The 18,906-nt window shown below is 43.4% G+C and overlaps 1 protein-coding gene and 1 long non-coding RNA gene across 2 annotated transcripts; one reads left to right on the forward strand and one right to left on the reverse strand.

The window, feature by feature from the left end:
- Nucleotides 1-945: 945 nt before the first annotated feature.
- On the reverse strand, nucleotides 946-12,431 carry marveld2b (MARVEL domain containing 2b). The gene is made up of 7 exons (XM_005464295.4): nucleotides 12,230-12,431; nucleotides 9,210-10,436; nucleotides 8,044-8,079; nucleotides 7,771-7,949; nucleotides 3,478-3,649; nucleotides 3,350-3,400; nucleotides 946-2,181 (listed from the first exon to the last, which is right to left on the reverse strand). Exons 2-7 carry the CDS (start codon nucleotides 10,419-10,421, stop codon nucleotides 2,065-2,067), a joined length of 1,767 nt encoding a protein of 588 aa, XP_005464352.1. The 5' UTR covers nucleotides 10,422-10,436; nucleotides 12,230-12,431; the 3' UTR covers nucleotides 946-2,064.
- A 1,481-nt stretch (nucleotides 12,432-13,912) lies between these two features.
- Nucleotides 13,913-17,240, forward strand: LOC109204499 (uncharacterized). Its single transcript, XR_002063994.2, has 3 exons — nucleotides 13,913-14,051; nucleotides 14,661-14,829; nucleotides 15,171-17,240. It is a non-coding gene; the product is annotated as an uncharacterized LOC109204499 (long non-coding RNA).
- The last annotated feature ends 1,666 nt before the right edge of the window (nucleotides 17,241-18,906 follow it).

Raw genomic sequence — 18,906 nt, forward strand, 5'->3', positions numbered from 1 at the left:
ACGTACAGATCGCTTTTATTAGTTTTCATCATTCATACAAAAAAACCCCAGATTGTAAACATATGAACTCTCAATCTGCTCCACTTAAAAGAACAAACATAAGCTCTTTTGGACATCTATTTACCCCGAAGTTCCTACAAAAGCAGGGTTGCTATCAAGAAATGCGAATACCGACGTGTCTTGGTTTCTGTTAAAATGCATACAGCTGGTGCACTAATTCGATGTAACTGAAACCTGAGCCAATATCCCCATCCCGTGTTCCTACTGTTGTGAAACTAGGTAGGACAAACAGTAACCTGTCAAACCTGTCCTGCAGGCAGAGCTTCTGCTGACTGCGCTGCTGTGAGTCCAAGCAGCCACCTTGACCCCACCCTCCTCAGCACCCACATAGACCACTTCTAGTAGCCCGGGTGTTTCTTTGCTTTTTGGACAGTTTCTATCACACACACCTTCAGGAAATGTTCTATTCCTTTATGCCTTTGTCAGTGCTACTGCTGTCTTTGTACATTGTCATTAATACAAATACTCTTACCTAACACGTGAATGCAGAGAAACTCTTTATGTCAAAAATCCATTTTAAATTTAGTGTGACTGACAATGAGTTTTTTTTTTAGGAAAGGTTGCTGCAGGACAATGTCTCTGGCTCTGCAGTTCTTGGATAGCTGTTAGTTTATTCATCAGAGTAGCTGCAACATTAAAACTACTGGAAGCAGAAGTGATTACCAATTTTTCAGTGGGCACCTTTTCAGGTAGGGGGCATGGGAGTTGGCATAAGGATTTTTGGCAAGCAGTTAAACTACGACAGAGTCGGAGTATCTCAAACCAGAAGGAGTTGTATTGTGTTTCTTCAACAGAGTTGTTGGCTTTAAATGTTTTCCCATGAAATGAACAGTGAGCAGAGAACAACAACCTGACACTAAAGGAAGGCACTCCAGCACACATTGATAGAAACAAAAAACTTTAATGCTGGTTACAAAAGAAAGGTAAAAGAAGACAGCTTGTTGTCTTCTTTTAGAGACAGGTCAGAGTTTCTATATTCAGCCTATTCAAGCCAAAATCATAAACAACAACCACAAGCATCAGAACCAGACCATGAAGAAGGAAGTCTGATTAATCACATTTTCTCTAAGAACATTTTAAGTGCTATGGGAAGAAGGCAGGCAGGGTGATCATTCTGCTGGGAAACTTCAGAGTCCTGTGACACTTTCCCCACCTCCCCATCTTGCTTTAACTTCAACCACCTAAAAATCTCTTGTGAAGAATCTGTTTTCCTAATGTGTGGGCTGACCGTGCCAACCACTGCACCACCATGCCAGCCAATTTTAAACACACATTTACTATGGCAAAGTTGTACAAATCACAAAGCAGAATTTACATTACAGGTAAAAAAAAAATTACATTCAGAACACAGGTTTCATGTTTAATTGTAAACCAAGGCAAATGCACACATCTACAAAAGGCCCATTTGCATAAAATAGTAGCTCATAGCGTATGACACCAAACCAAACTATACATAAGACACAAGAGTGTCCAGTCAGAGGAAAGCAGTCAACTATCTGTAATTTCTTTCCCATGAATAAAAGTAACTGGATTAATGTTTCCATAGCAACATACAACATGAAATTTATCTCTCTTTGCTTGTCTACCAGTTTCCTTTTGAAGTTGTTGTTGTTGCTGCTATGCTAAGCTAAATATGAAACATTGCCATCTTATAGTCTCTAAAACAGCAGAATCTCCAATATATTCCTTTACACCTATCAGGGAGTGCTGTGTGCATGTTCATTTACCAGCACTCTGTTGAAGTTTACCTTTTCTGTGACTTTTACTATTCCCCCTTTAAGGAGGACACATCCCAGATGATGTTTCTACTGGTGGCAGTGAGGCTTCCATTCATCATGACTTAGTGACTGCAGTGTTTTCCACCCATTTCAATGTGATAATGTCACCTCTATTGTCAGGAGTTATGGTTCAGCAGTAATGGGGAGTTTCACTTGGAAGGGACAAACTTCTTTTTTACTGTTGTGTTGCAGCAGAGCACACCTGAACCTGAGGTGTGTTAATGGCTTAGTTGGCATCGCTGTAACCCATGGACTTGTTGTACTCTTGGATCTTCTGTTTGATGTGAGAAAGCTTGTTCTTTAGGTACTCACACCTCTCTCTTTTTTCCAAATACGTTGGGTCCTAACAAGGAAATCAGAAATCTGTAAAATTGAGTACATTTCTCCACAAAGATTTTAGTAAACCACACAATCATTAAGGAACCAGGCAGTGCATTGCAACCCTAATGGTGACACACAGCGGTTCTGTTGGTGGTCCCAAGTTGGGTTTTTCAGACTTGTGTTCATTTGCTTGTCAAAATATGAAAACTGGATAGATGGTACATGAAACCTGCCATTATTAATCTCAGCTAGAGCTCCAAATCACTGTCATTGTTACAGCCCTCTTTCCTACAAAAGCCATTACCCATCACGTGCTATACCACACTACAGAAAGGTGATTTGGCATCTGCAGTTTTCTGATTCCTGGAGTAGGATTTGTTTTTTTTTTTGTTTTTTTTGTTTTTTTGTCAGGGAGGTCAGGATGCTCCTAGAATCAAAAACCATGCTAGGTTGATGTTGCCCAGTAAAGTCCTAGATAGATTCTTAAACTCTGGGGTTTCAGTTCCTTGGCTAAAATCCAATTGAAAAAGCCTTCCCTGCTCAGACTGTTGCTCTAGCAACACAAGGCCAGTGAAGAAAATGGATGGATAAAAAGAAAACAATAATGACACAAATATAGGAAACTACAAAAATATAAAAAACGTGAACCAATAAGGAAGCTAACAGAAGAATGATATATAATGGTTAGAGAGACAAGTGTGACTCAGCTGAAAAACTCCAGGACTGTACATGGGTTTGATGGATGCAGCTGGCACAGAATGACAAGGTAAGTCTTTCTAAAAACGTTTGTCACAATGGTCACTAAACGTTCATCCAGTATGTACATTACATTGAACCTTTTACACGATGTTTGCTTTCACCTAAAAATCTGCATGTTTTGTGCAAGCTTGCTCATGTGTAAGCAAACTGCATTTACCAAATATTCATACAACATATTCATATGCCGTGAATAGATTCTTCTGAGGTTTGATGAGAGTTTGGAGTTCATCCGAACCTTTCTGTAAAACATAGGCCCTCTAAATTTACGAAAACACAGCAGAGTGTCAGTGGAGCAGCTCTTTGATCTAAGTATTATTAAAGATAATAACTGTTGTTAACAGAGATATGAAGGGATATCGAACTTTTGTAGAAACAGCATCCTTTCCCTAAGACCCAAATCTGACAGACAACAATTCATGATGTATACTCACAGCTTTCTTCCTCTGATATTCCATTAAAATACCATTTATCCGCTCCTTCTCCTGAAACAAAGCAAACATGTTACTGGATGTAATGTTACAATGTATGTGTCTGTCTATCTGCTTGCTAGCAAAATTACCATTTGGCTGGAGGGCCGGGATGGAAGGTTCGCCATCATTTCATCCATCTCTTCGAACTTCTTGGCCATGGCCTGGACCTCAGCATGTAGTTCTTTGTACTCAGCATACTGGTCATTGAACACAGCCTTGTACTGGTCCCTCTCCTCATCTGTGTAAATGCTGGGATACTTCCTGTGGAAACAGTAAAGGAGACAATGCGTCTTGGAGCAATGGCAGCTGAATGTGTCTAACACAGGTGTTTAACTGGGATACCCTCCTTTAGGAGCTCCTGTGCTGTTAACGCCAGCACAACACATACCATGGAGAGTCCTAAAAACCTCTTTCAGCTTTCAACATTATCTCAAATTGCTAATAAAAATCTGATTTCTGGGCATGGTTAGAAAAAAATTAGCTAGTTTGGTAAACTGGTAACTAATAAACTATTTTCTAAACTATGTGTGCACCTTCAATTTCTGTCTTACTGACGCCAAATCCACGAAAAGATCTAAATCAGGGGTAGGCAACTCCAGGCCTCGAGTGCCAGGTACCTGCAGGTTTTAGATGTGTCCTTGATCCAACATAGCCGATTCAAATTGCTAAATTACCTCCTCAACATGTCTTGAAGTTCTCCAGAGCCCTGGTAATGAACTAATCATTTGATTCAGGTGTGTTGACCCAGGGTAAGATCTAAAACCTGCAGGACACCGGTACTCGAGGCCTGGAGTTGCCTACTCCTGTCATAAAGGAACCAGTGAAAGCAGCTTAAATATGCACTTAAAAAATATATTAATTGTTTTTGAAGGCTCAGGATGTCCCTATTGCCAGTCTTGGCAGCCGGGGATCAGTCCGCCAGGGCCTCCGCTCCTGGCCGCCGCCCAGCACACAATGCACCCGACCCCTATGGCGCCTCCTGCGGGTGGTGGGCCTGCGGGAGGATGGGCCCATGTCTCCTCTTCGGGCTGTGCCCGGCCGGGCCCCATGGACTAAGGCCCGGCCACCAGACGCTCGCCCTCGGGCACCCTCCCCGGGCCTGGCTCCAGGGCGGGGCCCCGGTAACCCTATCCCGGGCAGGGTAAACTGTTCCCTCGATGTTTTCTTCATAAGGGTCTTCTGAATCGCTCTTTGTCTGGTCCCTCACCCAGGACCAATTCGCCATGGGAGACCCTACCAGGGGGCAAAAGCCCCCAGACAACATAGCCCCTGGGATCCCTGGGACACACAAACCCCTCCACCACGATAAGGTAGCGATTCACGGAGAGGGAGGACTCCGGAGGCAGCCGACAGGTATCGACAGGCCAAGCGGAATGCGGCTCGGGCAGTGGCTGAAGCAAAAACTCGGGTGTGGGAGGAGTTCAGAGAGGCCATGGAAAAAGACTTTCGGACTGCCTCGAAGAGATTCTGGCAAACCGTCAGGCGTCTCAGGAGGGGAAAGCGGTGCTCTACCTGCACTGTGTATAGTGCTGGCGGAGCGCTGCTGACGTCAACTGAGAAAATTGTCAGGCGGTGGAAGGAATACTTCGAGGACCTCCTTAATCACACTGACACGTCTTCCGAGGAGGAAGCAGAGTCTGGGGATGAGGGGAATGACCCGCCAATTTCCGGGGGCGAGGTCACTGAGGCAGTTAAACAACTCCTTGGTGGCAGAGCCCCTGGTGTTGATGAGGTCCGCCCCGAGTTCCTGAAGGCTCTGGATGTTGTAGGGCTGTCCTGGTTGACACGCCTCTGTAATGTTGCGTGGAGATCAGGGGCAGTACCCCTGGACTGGCAGACCGGGGTGGTGGTCCCCATCTTTAAGAAGGGAGACCGGAGGGTGTGTTCCAACTACAGGGGGATCACACTCCTCAGCCTCCCTGGGAAAGTCTATGCCAGGGTGCTGGAAAGGAGAGTTCGTCCGTTAGTCGAACCTCGGATACAGGAGGAACAATGCGGTTTTCGTCCTGGTCGCGGAACACTGGACCAGCTCTTTATCCTCTCAAGGATACTTGAGGGTGCATGGGAGTTTGCCCAACCAGTCTACATGTGTTTTGTGGACTTGGAGAAGGCATTCGACCGTGTCCCTCGGGGTGTCCTGTGGGAGGTGTTGCGGGAGTATGGGGTGTCTGGCCCATTGCTACGGGCCATTCGATCCCTATACAACCGTTGCAAGAGTTTGGTTCGCATTGCCGGCAATAAGTCGGACTCGTTCCCGGTGGGTGATGGGCTCCGCCAGGGCTGCCCTTTGTCACCGGTTCTGTTCATAATTTTTATGGACAGGATTTCTAGGCGCAGCCAAGTGGCAGAGGGCTTTCACTTCGGTGGCCTCAGAATCTCATCTCTGCTTTTTGCGGATGATGTGGTCCTGTTGGCTTCATCAGGTGGGGGCCTCCAGCTCGCACTGGAGCGGTTCGCAGCCGAGTGTGAAGCAGCGGGAATGAGGATCAGCACCTCCAAATCTGAGGCCATGGTTCTCAGCCGGAAAAGGGTGGAGTACCCACTCCGGGTCGGGGATGAGTTCCTGCCCCAAGTGGAGGAGTTCAAGTATCTCGGGGTCTTGTTCGCGAGTGATGGGAGAAGGGAGCCGGAGATCGACAGACGGATTGGTGCTGCGGCTGCAGTGATGCGGACGCTGCACCGGTCCGTCGTGGCGAAGAGGGAACTGAGTGTAAAAGCGAAGCTCTCAATTTACCGGTCGATCTACGTCCCTACCCTCACCTATGGCCACGAGCTGTGGGTAGTGACCGAAAGAACGAGATCGCGGATACAAGCGGCAGAAATGAGCTTCCTCCGAAGGGTGGCTGGCCTCTCCCTTAGAGATAGGGTGAGAAGTTCGGCCATCCGGGAGGGGCTCAGAGTAGAGCCGCTGCTCCTCCACATCGAAAGGAGCCAGTTGAGGTGGTTCGGGCATCTGACAAGGATGCCTCCTGGGCGCCTCCTGGGTGAGGTGTTCCGGGCATGTCCCACCGGGAGGAGGCCCCGGGGCAGACCCAGGACACGCTGGAGAGATTATATCTCTCGGCTGGCCTGGGAACGCCTTGGTGTTCCCCCGGATAAGCTGGAGGAGGTGGCTGGGGAGAGGGAGGTCTGGGCTTCTCTGCTTAGGCTGCTGCCCCCGCGACCCGGCCTCGGATAAAGCGGATGAAGATGGATGGATGGATGGATGGCTCAGGATCATCATAATAATATTTGTCCAGGATCAACATTGCATCTGACCAAACATGGTTATATCGTCAGAGCTTTGCCGATGTCCGGTCAAAAATTTCAAAATGAGGGCTGTTAGGGTCAAGGTTAGGATGTGATTGTGATTAGGGTTGTGATTTTGATTAGGATGTGATGTGATGGTGTTTCCACAGCGCAAAGCTGTGACATTTTTACAGTATGACTGGTCACTTGCAATGCTGAAACCTGGACCAACATTAGTTTTATTGATCCAGTAACTAGACCAACAGGAAGACATCAGATGGTGTAAACAGAAACACGCACATCAAGCTACACATGTATCAAAGTGTGACAAACAGTAGCACTGGTGAAATGGTTATTCAGCCTCTGTAGCAGTGAGTTTGATGTCAATTTGGCAGCTCTTTCAGAATTCTAATTAATTGCTCCTATTTGGGACTAGAAGATTTCTCCACATTTCTCTCAAGCTGACCTTTTTTCTAGAGCAGGGGTGTCGAACTCCAGGCCTCGAGGGCTGGTGTCCTGCAGGTTTTAGATAACACCCTGGGTCAACACACCTGAATCAAATGATTAGTTCATTACCAGGCTTCTGGATAACTGCAAGACATGTTGAGGAGGTAATTTAGCCATTTGAATCAGCTGTGTTGGATAAAGGACACATGTAAAACCTGCAGGACACTGGCCCTCGAGGCCTGGAGTTCGACACCTGTGTTCTAGAGCCATAATTCACATAGAGTGTACAGGAGTGCTCATGAACTAAAAGAGGCTTAAAAACACCATTCTGGGTGGTTTGGAGTCATGTATTTTTCATTTTCAGATGCAAGTGTGATACTGCTTTCCCAGAATACCCATGTACAAAAACACAGCGGTCATCATTGCACTGCTACAGGTTTCATTTCTGTTAAAACACTTTAATTTAATTCTTTTTTATTTATATGGCATCATATCTAAACAACAGTTCCTTTGAGGCACTTTATAACGCAAGGTAAAAAGACTACAATAATAAAGACAAGGAAACACTGCAACACGAGAACAAAATTGGGGACTGTCTGTTTGTCAAATATACACATGACAACTGATACTACACTAGGGCTTCCCTGTCGTTGGACAGGGAAGCACAATATACAGCTGGAAGACAAGACCTAGAAGGTAATACTCACGCCACGTAGTCGGCTATAACAACAGGTTTGGGGATGTGTCCGGCTGGTATATGACCCCGGAGGATCTCTGGCTCTGGTGCCATGAGAGGAGCAGCTTTTAAGTGGTTGGGAGCATCCATGATGTCTGGCTGGATTGTGGGGAGAGGGGTCTGCGCCGACACCCTAGAGGATGGACCAAGCTGCGGCAGGTAAACACAGACACATGTTCAGTTCGTATATACTGTGTGCACCTTGGTGTCTGCAGGACCATTTCAAACACTTTCTCATACTTACTATAGAGAGTGGGACAGATGAGTCAATGGTTCTCATCTATTGTGTGATGAAAAAGAGAAACAGGAATTTACTGACATTGAGTAAATACACCGTCTCTGCAAAACCTAAGCTGTGATGCTATGTTCTCTTTAGATAGAAGAGGCTTTCTACTCCCAACCCATCCAAACAAACCACGCTTGTTCAGTCTTTTTCTAATTCTTCTGTCATGAACTCCCGTGTTCACTGAGGCCTGTACAATCTGACATGAAGCTCTTGGGTTGTTTTACTGTGTCTCTGAGCAATGCACAATCTGACCTTGGGTTGAATTTGCTTTGACATCCACTTGTGAATAATCTTTTTCCCTGTAGAATGATGGGCTTCAGATTGTTTCTTAGCTTAATGTCCACGCTGAAATCATCAAGGTGTACAACACACGAATAAACAAATGGACTTTTCTACTTCATCTAATCACTCAATACAACTTGTCTTATTCATCCATTCATACAAGCACCTTTTTCTATGCTTTTTAAACACAATTGAATATTAGATTAGAATAAAAACTGGAGACAAAGAGAATAACAGATGGCCAGTTCTTTGGGGGGGGGGGGGGCATACCTATTCAAAAACACAACAGGATAAGCATCATTGCTCAGTGTTACTTTTCTTTGTTATTGTAGGGTCATTACCTGACAGTGTAATGCACCTTGAAATTGCTGTGGCTGTTGTTGTCATTTGGTGCAATACAAATAACACTGAATTACACTGCAAATAAAATCTTTGCATTTAAAAAAAAAAAGAAAAAAAGAAAAAAAAAAATCACCTACTCCAGTGGAGTAGGTGATTATTTAACATTACTTACAAAGCGGTCTTACAACAGCTTCCAGGAATGCTGACTCTATTTTCTAGAGAACTGATTGGCATTAGGTTTTGATTTTATATGTGCTGATCTCTTATCTTAGCACAGGATGGGTGCAAAAATAAGTTAACATGATAGTTTACTTACTGGGGTACACTGTCACGTAATAAAATTAATGTCTTATTACATGACAAAATTAATGTAATAAAACAGTAACCTTGCTAAGCCCCAAAATGTTCTCTGTAGTATCTCCAGGACTCTGCATCAAAGGTCGCGTTAGGTATTTAGCTGTGAATATTATTTTTGTGCTTTTTGTGTGTGTGTGTCAGACCTCCTGCGCCAGCCCCTCTTTCCTCATCCTGGCTGCTTCATGCCTCCACAGCTTCACACAAACCGCTGCACTAATAAAGTAGAGCACCATGTTGATGAAGAGGAAGACAATGGCTGCTGTCTGGCCGGACTCGGTGCGACAGAATGCACCGTTCACTCCATTATTGAAGACTGGCGAGTAGCACAGTCCCCCTCGAGTGGTGTCCTTCACATACACCACCCCTGCAGCTAAATAGAGCACACCCAGCACCAGATTTATGGAACACTCTGTTAGAGGCCACCATGAGGAGTCTAGAAGGATGGCTCTGTAGTATAGGGTCATCCCAAGAACAACCAGAATAACTGTCACTATCCATGCAAGGCCAGCCACAACCAGAACAAAAGGCGTCTTAGGTCCTGTGTAGGAAAACCCCCCAGACCCATATGCCGCAGCGCCTCCACCAAGCCCTCCATACAGCTGCGGCCCAGAGTATCCATACATATTGAACCACTCGTTGTCCTTATGAACGTAAGCGCAGACACAGGCAAACACTGCAGCTCCAAGCAGCAGCTGCACACCGCCCAGGATCCTTAACAAGCCAGCCCATGACTTCATGTAGGCGTAGCGCGCATGATATTCTTCCACGCGCTCCTGGTATGTCTGAACTGAAACATTGGTGGGGACTGCAGATGCAGAGTCAAATGCTTCGGCACCGAGCAACAGTCCATCTCGCTCCTTTTGAGAGGTGTAGCTGGCTCCAGAGCCACCATAGCGGTCTCGATAGGAGCCTGGAAGGGAGGGAGATGGAGGGGCAGAGTGAGGCGGTGAGCAGGGGACTCCTCCTGTGGTGTGGCACTTAGCACTCTTTTTGGATGAAGGAACAGGGGAATCAGGGCCAGACCCACCCTTGCTACCACGGTTACTGCTGTTGCCACGGAAAAAATTCTTGACAGAGTCAGGGATGAAGCGGCGAACTGGCTTAATGTCCATAGCGTCACGGTCTTCATCCATTGGGTCGTCATTGCTGGGGGGATAGAAAGCTTCAGGTCCAACAGGTGGCTGTTCAGGTAGAGGGGGAGGGGGCAGGGAGTCTAAGCTGACAGATGGCACTGTCCCATGCAGGAGTGGTGGAGATGGAGGTAACGCAAGGTCCCCATACAGGGAATCCGCTGGGACCTGGTCATAGAGTGGCATCTCCCTCACCCGGTCAAATCTGGAGACTCCTGAAGACATTGCAGCTTTGACTTTCTGCCAATAGAAACAGAGAGGATTACAATGGCATAGTATTAAGATCTCAACTTATAGCACCTTTAAAATAAAAAACACAAGCCTTAGTTTCATTCCTCAACTTCTTGCAGCTGCTCCCTTTAGGGCATACCACAGGAGATCATCTGCCTCCATCTCATCCTGTCCCAGCATCCTCATTTGTCACACCAACCTCCTCCGTCACTACATGCATGAACCTCCTCTGAGGTCTTCCTCTTTTTCTCCTGCCTGGCAGTTCCATCTTCATTATCCTTTGGATAAACTGGACACTCTCCCTCCTCTGCATATGTCCAAACCATTTCATCCCAGACTGAGCTGTCCCTCTGATGTACCTACTGCCAATCCTGGATTGCTCATCTGAGCATTTTCAACTTGGCCTTCTGTCTTATTGTCAGTGCCACCATCTCCAAAGCATACATCATGGCAGGTCTCACTACCTGACTACCTACTTATAAACTTTCCTTTTCATTACTGCCCACTGCACCCTGCCTGCGCTCCTTTCTTCACTTCTCTTGAGCACTGCCATTGCAGGAATTTAAACCCATCCACCTTCAATACCGCTGCTCCTACAGTTTCACTGTTTTCCATAAATCATGACAGCACTGTACTTTTGAATTTTTGCCAAGGTCCAAGAAAAATATATCAGCTACAGCAACAACTTTAATAAATGATCAGATGACACAAATTGGATGAAACAAATTCAGAATGTAATGTAATTCCATTAATTGAGTCATAAATGCAAAACGTATGCTGTAAAGCCAACTGTTCATCTGCTGGTGGGTGACCATGAGTCTTTACTCAATTTGAAGAACAGTAAACTGCTTGGAGTTAAATGTCTATGAATTCCAAAATTATCCCTCTAAGATAATAAAGTACTGTGATTATCCAGTCTGCACTGCTGTGTCAGTGCTCCACACAGCAGGTCCAATAAATATTTGGTACATTTGGAGGAATTTTGGCTTGTTTTTCTTTTCAGAACTGCTTTATGCTGGAAACACTGAGCATTCACATCTCAGCAGGTTTGGGTCCAGACTGTGCTTAGCCAATTTTAAACTTAGTTTTGGAATTTTGTGCTTGGTTTAGATGAAAGACTCCTTCATCAGACCAAGTCTATTTCTCAGTCACTGGAGTTTTTAATTCTGGTCCCCACTGTAGGTTTGTCTGCCGCTAAGCAGTCCTATATGCAGCTGACTGCGATGCACTGTGTCTGACATCTTCTCATCAGCCAGGTCAAGGTTTCAGCGCTTGTCCTTCATTTGGCTGCAGAGCATTACTCTGACCATAATTAAAATGGTGAATGGTGAATGGTGAATTTTTTAGTTTTGTTTTTGTTTAAGCAGAGAACATTCTCAATAATTTCATTTTTACGTTGATATGTGAATATTTCTAGAATATTCTCAGTATGGCATTGCACAATAGGACTTTTTTTTCCCTCTTACTCCACGGCAGCATTCCTCAATGAGCAAACTAAAGGAGAGATTTGTAGTTTTACAGAGCTTAGCTCAGACTCTCCATGAGTCTGAGAGTCAAGGCTCACAAAATATACACTATTTAGGACTCCTAGCTTAATCTCTTATGTTGGTCACAGGTTCTTCAAAGGGCGCCTGTATATCAGCACAAGGTACCGCTTTCCCGTCAGGTCCCAAAAGCGCACCGACACATGATCAGGGTGGCAGAGCTAGGAGTACACGGCTTGACCACAACACACAGAGCACTTCAGACTGGAGGTCCATCTGTTCCCCTCCTATTCAAACTTCACTCATTCGCTGACTTACCTTCTCACTGGTGTCGGCGCTGGTCTGTGACACAGGCAACAGCCTCCTGCCTTTGTTTTCTCACACTTTCACAGCGATTACAGGTCAGGCATTGCTACGAACAGTGGTTAAAGCGCAGTCAGGAACCGGAAAAGCAAAGTGCTCGCACCTCCCCGCCGCGGTGAAACTTACCTGACCTGCCCGGCCAGCCTCACGATGCGTTCACGGCCTCTTTTCACATCTGAATCCTCACTCTCTAATTCCTACGCCACATTGTTGTTCCTTGAGTAAAGGCGACTTCCAACAACCGTTTTTTAAATTAATATTTTTTATAAATTTATTTTTATTCTTATACAAAAAACTCTCTCACTTATTATAACTGTAAAAATGTTGATTAGAAACGTAAGTGATATCACGGTAGATTAGCCCCTTATTTCTTGATAGATGAGAGCGCAGTTTTAAGTCCAGGACTCAGTACTTAGCTCCAGTCCAGAGAAACAAGCATTCCTGTCTACAATCTCAGAGTAATATTATTCAGTGAAGTCAGTGGCGGTCCTAGCCTGTTTGGCGCCCTAGGCGAACACTCCCTCTGCCCCCCCCCCCCCCCCCCCCACACACACACATACATACACACAAAACATGTTAAGGATTGTACATTAACATAAAACTGTTGTCCACACACACATATGAAGAGAGAGAGAGTATGCATAGTATGCAAACAGCTACCAAACAGCCATCATAATTCGTCATACAATGAGAGCAGGACAAATCAACAATTGACAATGACTAATTAATATTAAAATCTGTAACATAATGTATTGTTTGGAGTTTAGTCTGTTACTGTTACTATTTTTACCATTTCTTCTTGGAGCAACTGTAATCCACATTATTTCCTTAGGGATTAATAAAGTATTTTGATTCTGATTGTTTCAGGATGACCTGCCATTATCCAATGACACATCTGCTTACCTGTATCTTTTGCTTGTTTCTCCTCCTCTTCTTTTCTCTTTTTTCTAAACTGAGCACCTGATGGCTTTGAACTTTTCTTGTCCATCTTCCATTGGTTTTAATTTTGCACTCCAGTATGAACACCCATCCCTCAACCCGAGGATCACCACAACATGATCTAATAGACCTACACCTTAGTTCACAGATTCACTTTGTTTAGGGTGCATTTCTGAGATTTCACACAACCCAGGAACAAATCATGAATACATAATGGGCTTGGATTTATAACATTATGAATGAAATGTGCTCTATTTGGAAGCAGCAGGTCTCCCTCCCCTTTTGACAGGTTGTGTGTGAGACTTTAAATCCTCAAACTGTAAATTATAAATTGTTATTGATCCCTTTACCCCGAGTCCTAAAGCGTATATTTATTTTCTTACTCTACTATATTTATTGTTCGTTTATTTGCACTGCTGTAACTGGAGCATTGACTGTAGAAAACATGGACGACGCGACCCCGCCTCCTACCATTGTGCAAAAATGAAGCCAAAATATCCCCCCCAAGAGCATCTGGCTGCAGCCACTGTGGAGCTCCACAGTAACCGGATACACGTGACCTCCACACTAACCGGAAGCACGTGACCTCCACAGTAGCCGGAAACACGTGACCTCCACAGTAACCGGAAACACGTAACTTCAGTTAAATCGACTTTGACGAGAAGGGTCTGGCTGCAGCCACTGTGGAGCTCCACAGTAACCGGAAACACGTGACCTCCACAGTAACCGGAAACACGTGACCTCCACAGTAACCGGAAACACGTGACCTCCACAGTAGGCAGAAATACGTTCCTGCGTGGATCATCGACTGTGGAAATCTTGCAAGTGGATCCTAAAGGTTGGGACAGAGTCTTTCATGTATAATTTTTTTTTTTTGCCGTTAATAATTATATAATTTTAGGAATCATCTAGTTTGCTTACACTGATTACTTTGGCACTTCGTTAGCGTTACAACAACGGTCATACCTCCGAAGTATCTAAACTTTAGTAAGGAGTGTGTGTACTTTTGACACCTCTGGTTAGCATTTAGTGGTCAGTTTCAAACGTATTTATTTTTTGCTTGTTATTGAACTACTTTTCACTATCTGTAACATCAATGCACATTGTTCCATTTACTGCATATTGCACTTTATTCATGTCTTTCATTCCACCTGCAAAAACACTGTAACAAGGTCGTCACAAAGAGGTTTATATATGTATAAATACTAATATTCTCTATTCCATTCTGTTCTGCTTTTTTATTGCCCAGACTTTAATTAGCCTTTGTTAAATTGTCTGTTATATGTCAATAGATATGTATGCCACAAATAAAAGTGTTTTGTAAATTATGCTTTTGTAAAGAATTTTCTCACCAAATCTCTTACATGCTAACTGTAATATGTTATTTCTGCTAAAACCTGAACTTAAATGTGTATATGGTGTTTATCTGTTTTTCTCTCTGTTTTAGATGCTCATATCAAATTGGAATTCTGCCTCCAATCCAGAATTGCAGGAATGCACAACATGTTGCAGAAGACTCTTTCACTGCCCTCTGTGCCCCACTTTCAGCCCTACTGTCAAGGCAAAGATTGAGGAGCATATAAATGGACACATTAAAAATGCTTTGCCTTTCAAAGGTATGTTGATATTAAATATACCTCATAGTTAAAGTTATAAATATGCTCTTCTTTTCAGCACTTCTGCAGTCTCTTTGTTGACTTAAAAGTTGCTTTTCACATTGTACAGTTCAGTGCATTCATTAGCGAGAGAAAAAAGCGTGTTTTCATTAAATATTTTTTTTTCCTGTTCACCACATTTCCTGACAGCTCTTGTGATCCACACCATTTTGCTTTCATTATTGAGGATGGCTTGGATATTTTTGTTATCCAATCGATTGTTAGATAAACTGATTGCATTCTATACAACTACATTTAAATTACATGTTGTTGTTTGTTTTCTTTTTTTCTCTCTCTTACAGACAAAATGATATACTGGTGCACTTTCACTGCCCTGTCTGTAACATGACAGTCATACAGCGTTGGGATATGGCAAGGCAATTTTTCTCATGTCAGCATTCAGGACTGCTCCCCACTGAACTCTCTGAGGAGCCCCATCTCCCTCTCGATGTCTTGTCTCCAGTATCTAAACCATTTTCTGAATCTTCAGTAGAACATTCATGTGTTCTACCCTCTGTGCTAAATGAAACTGTGGCTTGTAGAAAGTCCTTGAAAATGAAACGCCCTCACTGTGGTCCTAGTCTTCTTAAAAAAAAATTCAAGGCTCACATGGTGAGGAGGCATTCAAATAGATGTTTGCCTGGCTTGTCATCTGCAGTGTTTTTGTGTAGAGGGACTTCTTCCTCTTTGTTTTTCAGTTTGCAGAGGACATGGAGCTCTTTTTAAAAGCTTGTGCTGATGAGCAGGGACTATGGGTCAATGCGATGTTTGACATTTAATGGACAGATGAAGGCACTGGCTGTTTGTTTGTGTTTTTTATGTGTTGTTGTTGTTTTTCAGTGTACAGAATTCCAGTTAAACTTATTATTAAATATTCACTTGTTTCCATTTTATAGTAAAAAAATTAAGTGTAAATGCAACAGCATTGTTTGTTGATATTAACATTAATATATTACCCTGTAATCAATAATATTTTTATACATTTTACGCATTACCCCTCTGGGCTCTATCCTGGCCATTTGTGGCTTGACCTCTCTTTTTTTTTTTTTTTTTTTTGACTACTACACTGCAGTGGACCAAAAGAATGACATAGGTTTGATCTTAAGGATCTAATACTTGTGTGTGTTTGTGCATGACATTGCAACGCAAATATGTATTTGCAAGGTAGACTGAAATAAATAATGACTCATCAAATATTACACAGGCTGCAGTGAATTTTTGTTGATACTGGCTATTGAGATTTGAGTTTCCCAGTCAAACTTAGCTTTGAAGCACATGCTAAAAACACTTTTACTCTTGTACATTTCATAAAAAGACACCATAGCCAAAATATTAACAAAATATATATTAATAAAAAATTCAAAGCTGCAGCACATACAGCAACAAACACTGTTAGTAAATGTGTCCGGGAGTTTATGCAGGTGCAGAAAGTGCTGTTGCTGTAAGTAAGCCTAACAGCTTCCAGATCACTTATTTTTCTGGAAAGATGGTAGGAAGGGCATCACTGCTCATTTCTACAATCTCCCAGATCTTGGAATACAATGCCTTTGTACCATGAAACCACTTCACAGTAGTCCACTAAAACCTATAAAGAGAGTGATCCTGGAAGAAATGGGGCACACACTAGTGACCTCAACAATTGCAAGACAGCCTTTTCCCCGATGCTCAGATGGGGCGGGAGGAAGTTTCATGAAAACGTTAGGACTTTATCACCGTTTTATCTGAAAAGTTAATGGTAATATATAACCTAACTGACTATAAAGAGTAAAAAATTTAAATACAATTTTGATTTTGATGAAAAGGATTTTTAAAGAGTCACGTCGGTAAAAGTAGATAAATGTTTTAAGAAATATACATTTTATAGCATTTTGTGAACATACACAAAAAGTGGCCATTTTTGGCAACGAACAAACTGAGAGAAAGTTTTATATTTTTTGCTCTCCTTGAACAAAAATAAGAGTGCATAATAATCAGTGTTGATGTTAATCAATTAAATGTCCCAGACTCTACTATTAATAATACAGCAGTCCCTCGTTTATCGCTGGTGTTACGTTCTAAAAATAACCCGCGCGCGGTAGGTGAAATCCCTGAAGTAGCCAACTTTATTTTTTACAATTATAGATGTTAAGACTGTAAAACCCCTCACCACATGCTTTATACACTTTTCTCAGACAGGCATGAACATTTTCACAATGTTCTCTTTTGTTTAAACACTCTTAGAGTTCAAACCTTCGTAGAAACATAAGTCCAGTATTATGGAATGAAACCAAAAGGTGCCTTTGGCGGTGCAAAACGTATCGTCGGCATTGTTGTGTTTGTTTGGGAGAAAACCTACAAACATACAGTACAGCACTTCAGAGTTACACTGCTAGAAGATTTATGTAAATTCGACAAGCTAAACGCATTCTGTACTGTACAGCAGCAGCCCCCAACCTTTTTTGCACCACGGACCACTTTAATGTCAGACAATATTTTCAGGGAACGACCTTTAAGGTGTCGCGGATAAATACAACAAAAGAATAAAAAAGAAACTGTGGTATTTTGTAAATATAATAATAAACGTGACTTGAGCTGTGCGCCAACAACAATGACAGTGACATCCTCCTCTCTGCTTCTTAATGCTCTCTGGTCGCTATGGTAACGCGTAAATAGTTCTTTCAAAATAAGACACACAACTACAACCATACATTTCACACCGGAGCCTCTACTCTCGCGGAACAGTACCAAAGGACTCACGGACCGGTACCGGTCCGTGGGCCTATTAGGGGCCGCTACTGTACAGGAGACACTGGACTAGATTGATTGACAATGGTATCAGAACGCACAACACGATGTACTGTAAAAAAAAAAAAAAATCAGTGAAACAGCGAGTGTCGCGGAAGGTGCGCCGCGTTATAGCACTTTTGGCAACGAACAATTTAGGGGATGGTGAATTTTTTTTGAACAAACCCAGAGTGTTAAAAAACCCCCACTTGAAACCATTTTTATTTCTCAGCAGCATCAATAGTAACAAAAACGCAATTTAGTTTTCGCTGTCAAAGTCGATTTAACTGAAGTTACGTGTTTCCGGTTACTGTGGAGGTCACGTGTTTCCGGCTACTGTGGAGGTCACGTGTTTCCGGTTAGTGTGGAGGTCACGTGTATCCGGTTACTGTGGAGCTCCACAGTGGCTGTCGCTACCCGATCCGTACCGGAAACCCGATCGGTACCCCGCATGCGCAAATCTTACGTCACTTCCTCTGTTTGCCAACATTGCGACATTCTGGGTGTCGCTACCCGATCCGTACCGGAAACCCGATCGGTACCCCGCATGCGCAAATCTTACGTCACTTCCTCTCTTTGCCAGCATTGCAACATTCAATATATTTGAATGATACAGTTAGCGCCCAGTTAGCTCCTAGCATTTCTCAACAGCTCTGCCTCCTTTTCGACTACCGGGACATTTAAACAATGGATAATCCGTATACAAACAGATTCGTGCTTTTCTCCTCAACAGACAGCGTCCCCCGATTGAACAAAAGCTCCGTAAAATAATAAGAATGGCGCCTAATTACAGACTTAATAATACAGACTTTGTAATAGGTCACGTGAAGATTCATCAGCCAGATTAAGTGTTTACTGACAATTGACAGTGATAGCGGACATCATCATCACTATTCCAATCAATCCTCTCCACACAGACAAGCATAAACACACTTGACTATCGCTAAATCAAATTTAACACGCATTTGAAATGACGCTAATTCAGTTTATAACAGGGTTCATTCGCTCGGTCAGCAGGTGGCGGTATCCTCGTACACTGGGGAGTAAACTGCCATTAAACGAACAGAAGAAGAAGAAAACATCTGCACATGCGCGGTACGGATCGGGTAGACCCGATTTGTACGGTCGGACTGTGCACATGCGCAGTAAGGATCGGGGAGTCCTGATCCGTAACTATCTTTTTATTTTTCGTTTTTGTCTACATTGTACTGAAATGCTTCATCATTGGAAACATTTTAAGAGATACTTATTATTCTTAACATCTTAACAGATACT

This window comes from Oreochromis niloticus, linkage group LG12, assembly GCF_001858045.2.
Source record: "Oreochromis niloticus isolate F11D_XX linkage group LG12, O_niloticus_UMD_NMBU, whole genome shotgun sequence".
Lineage (NCBI taxonomy): Eukaryota > Metazoa > Chordata > Actinopteri > Cichliformes > Cichlidae > Oreochromis > Oreochromis niloticus.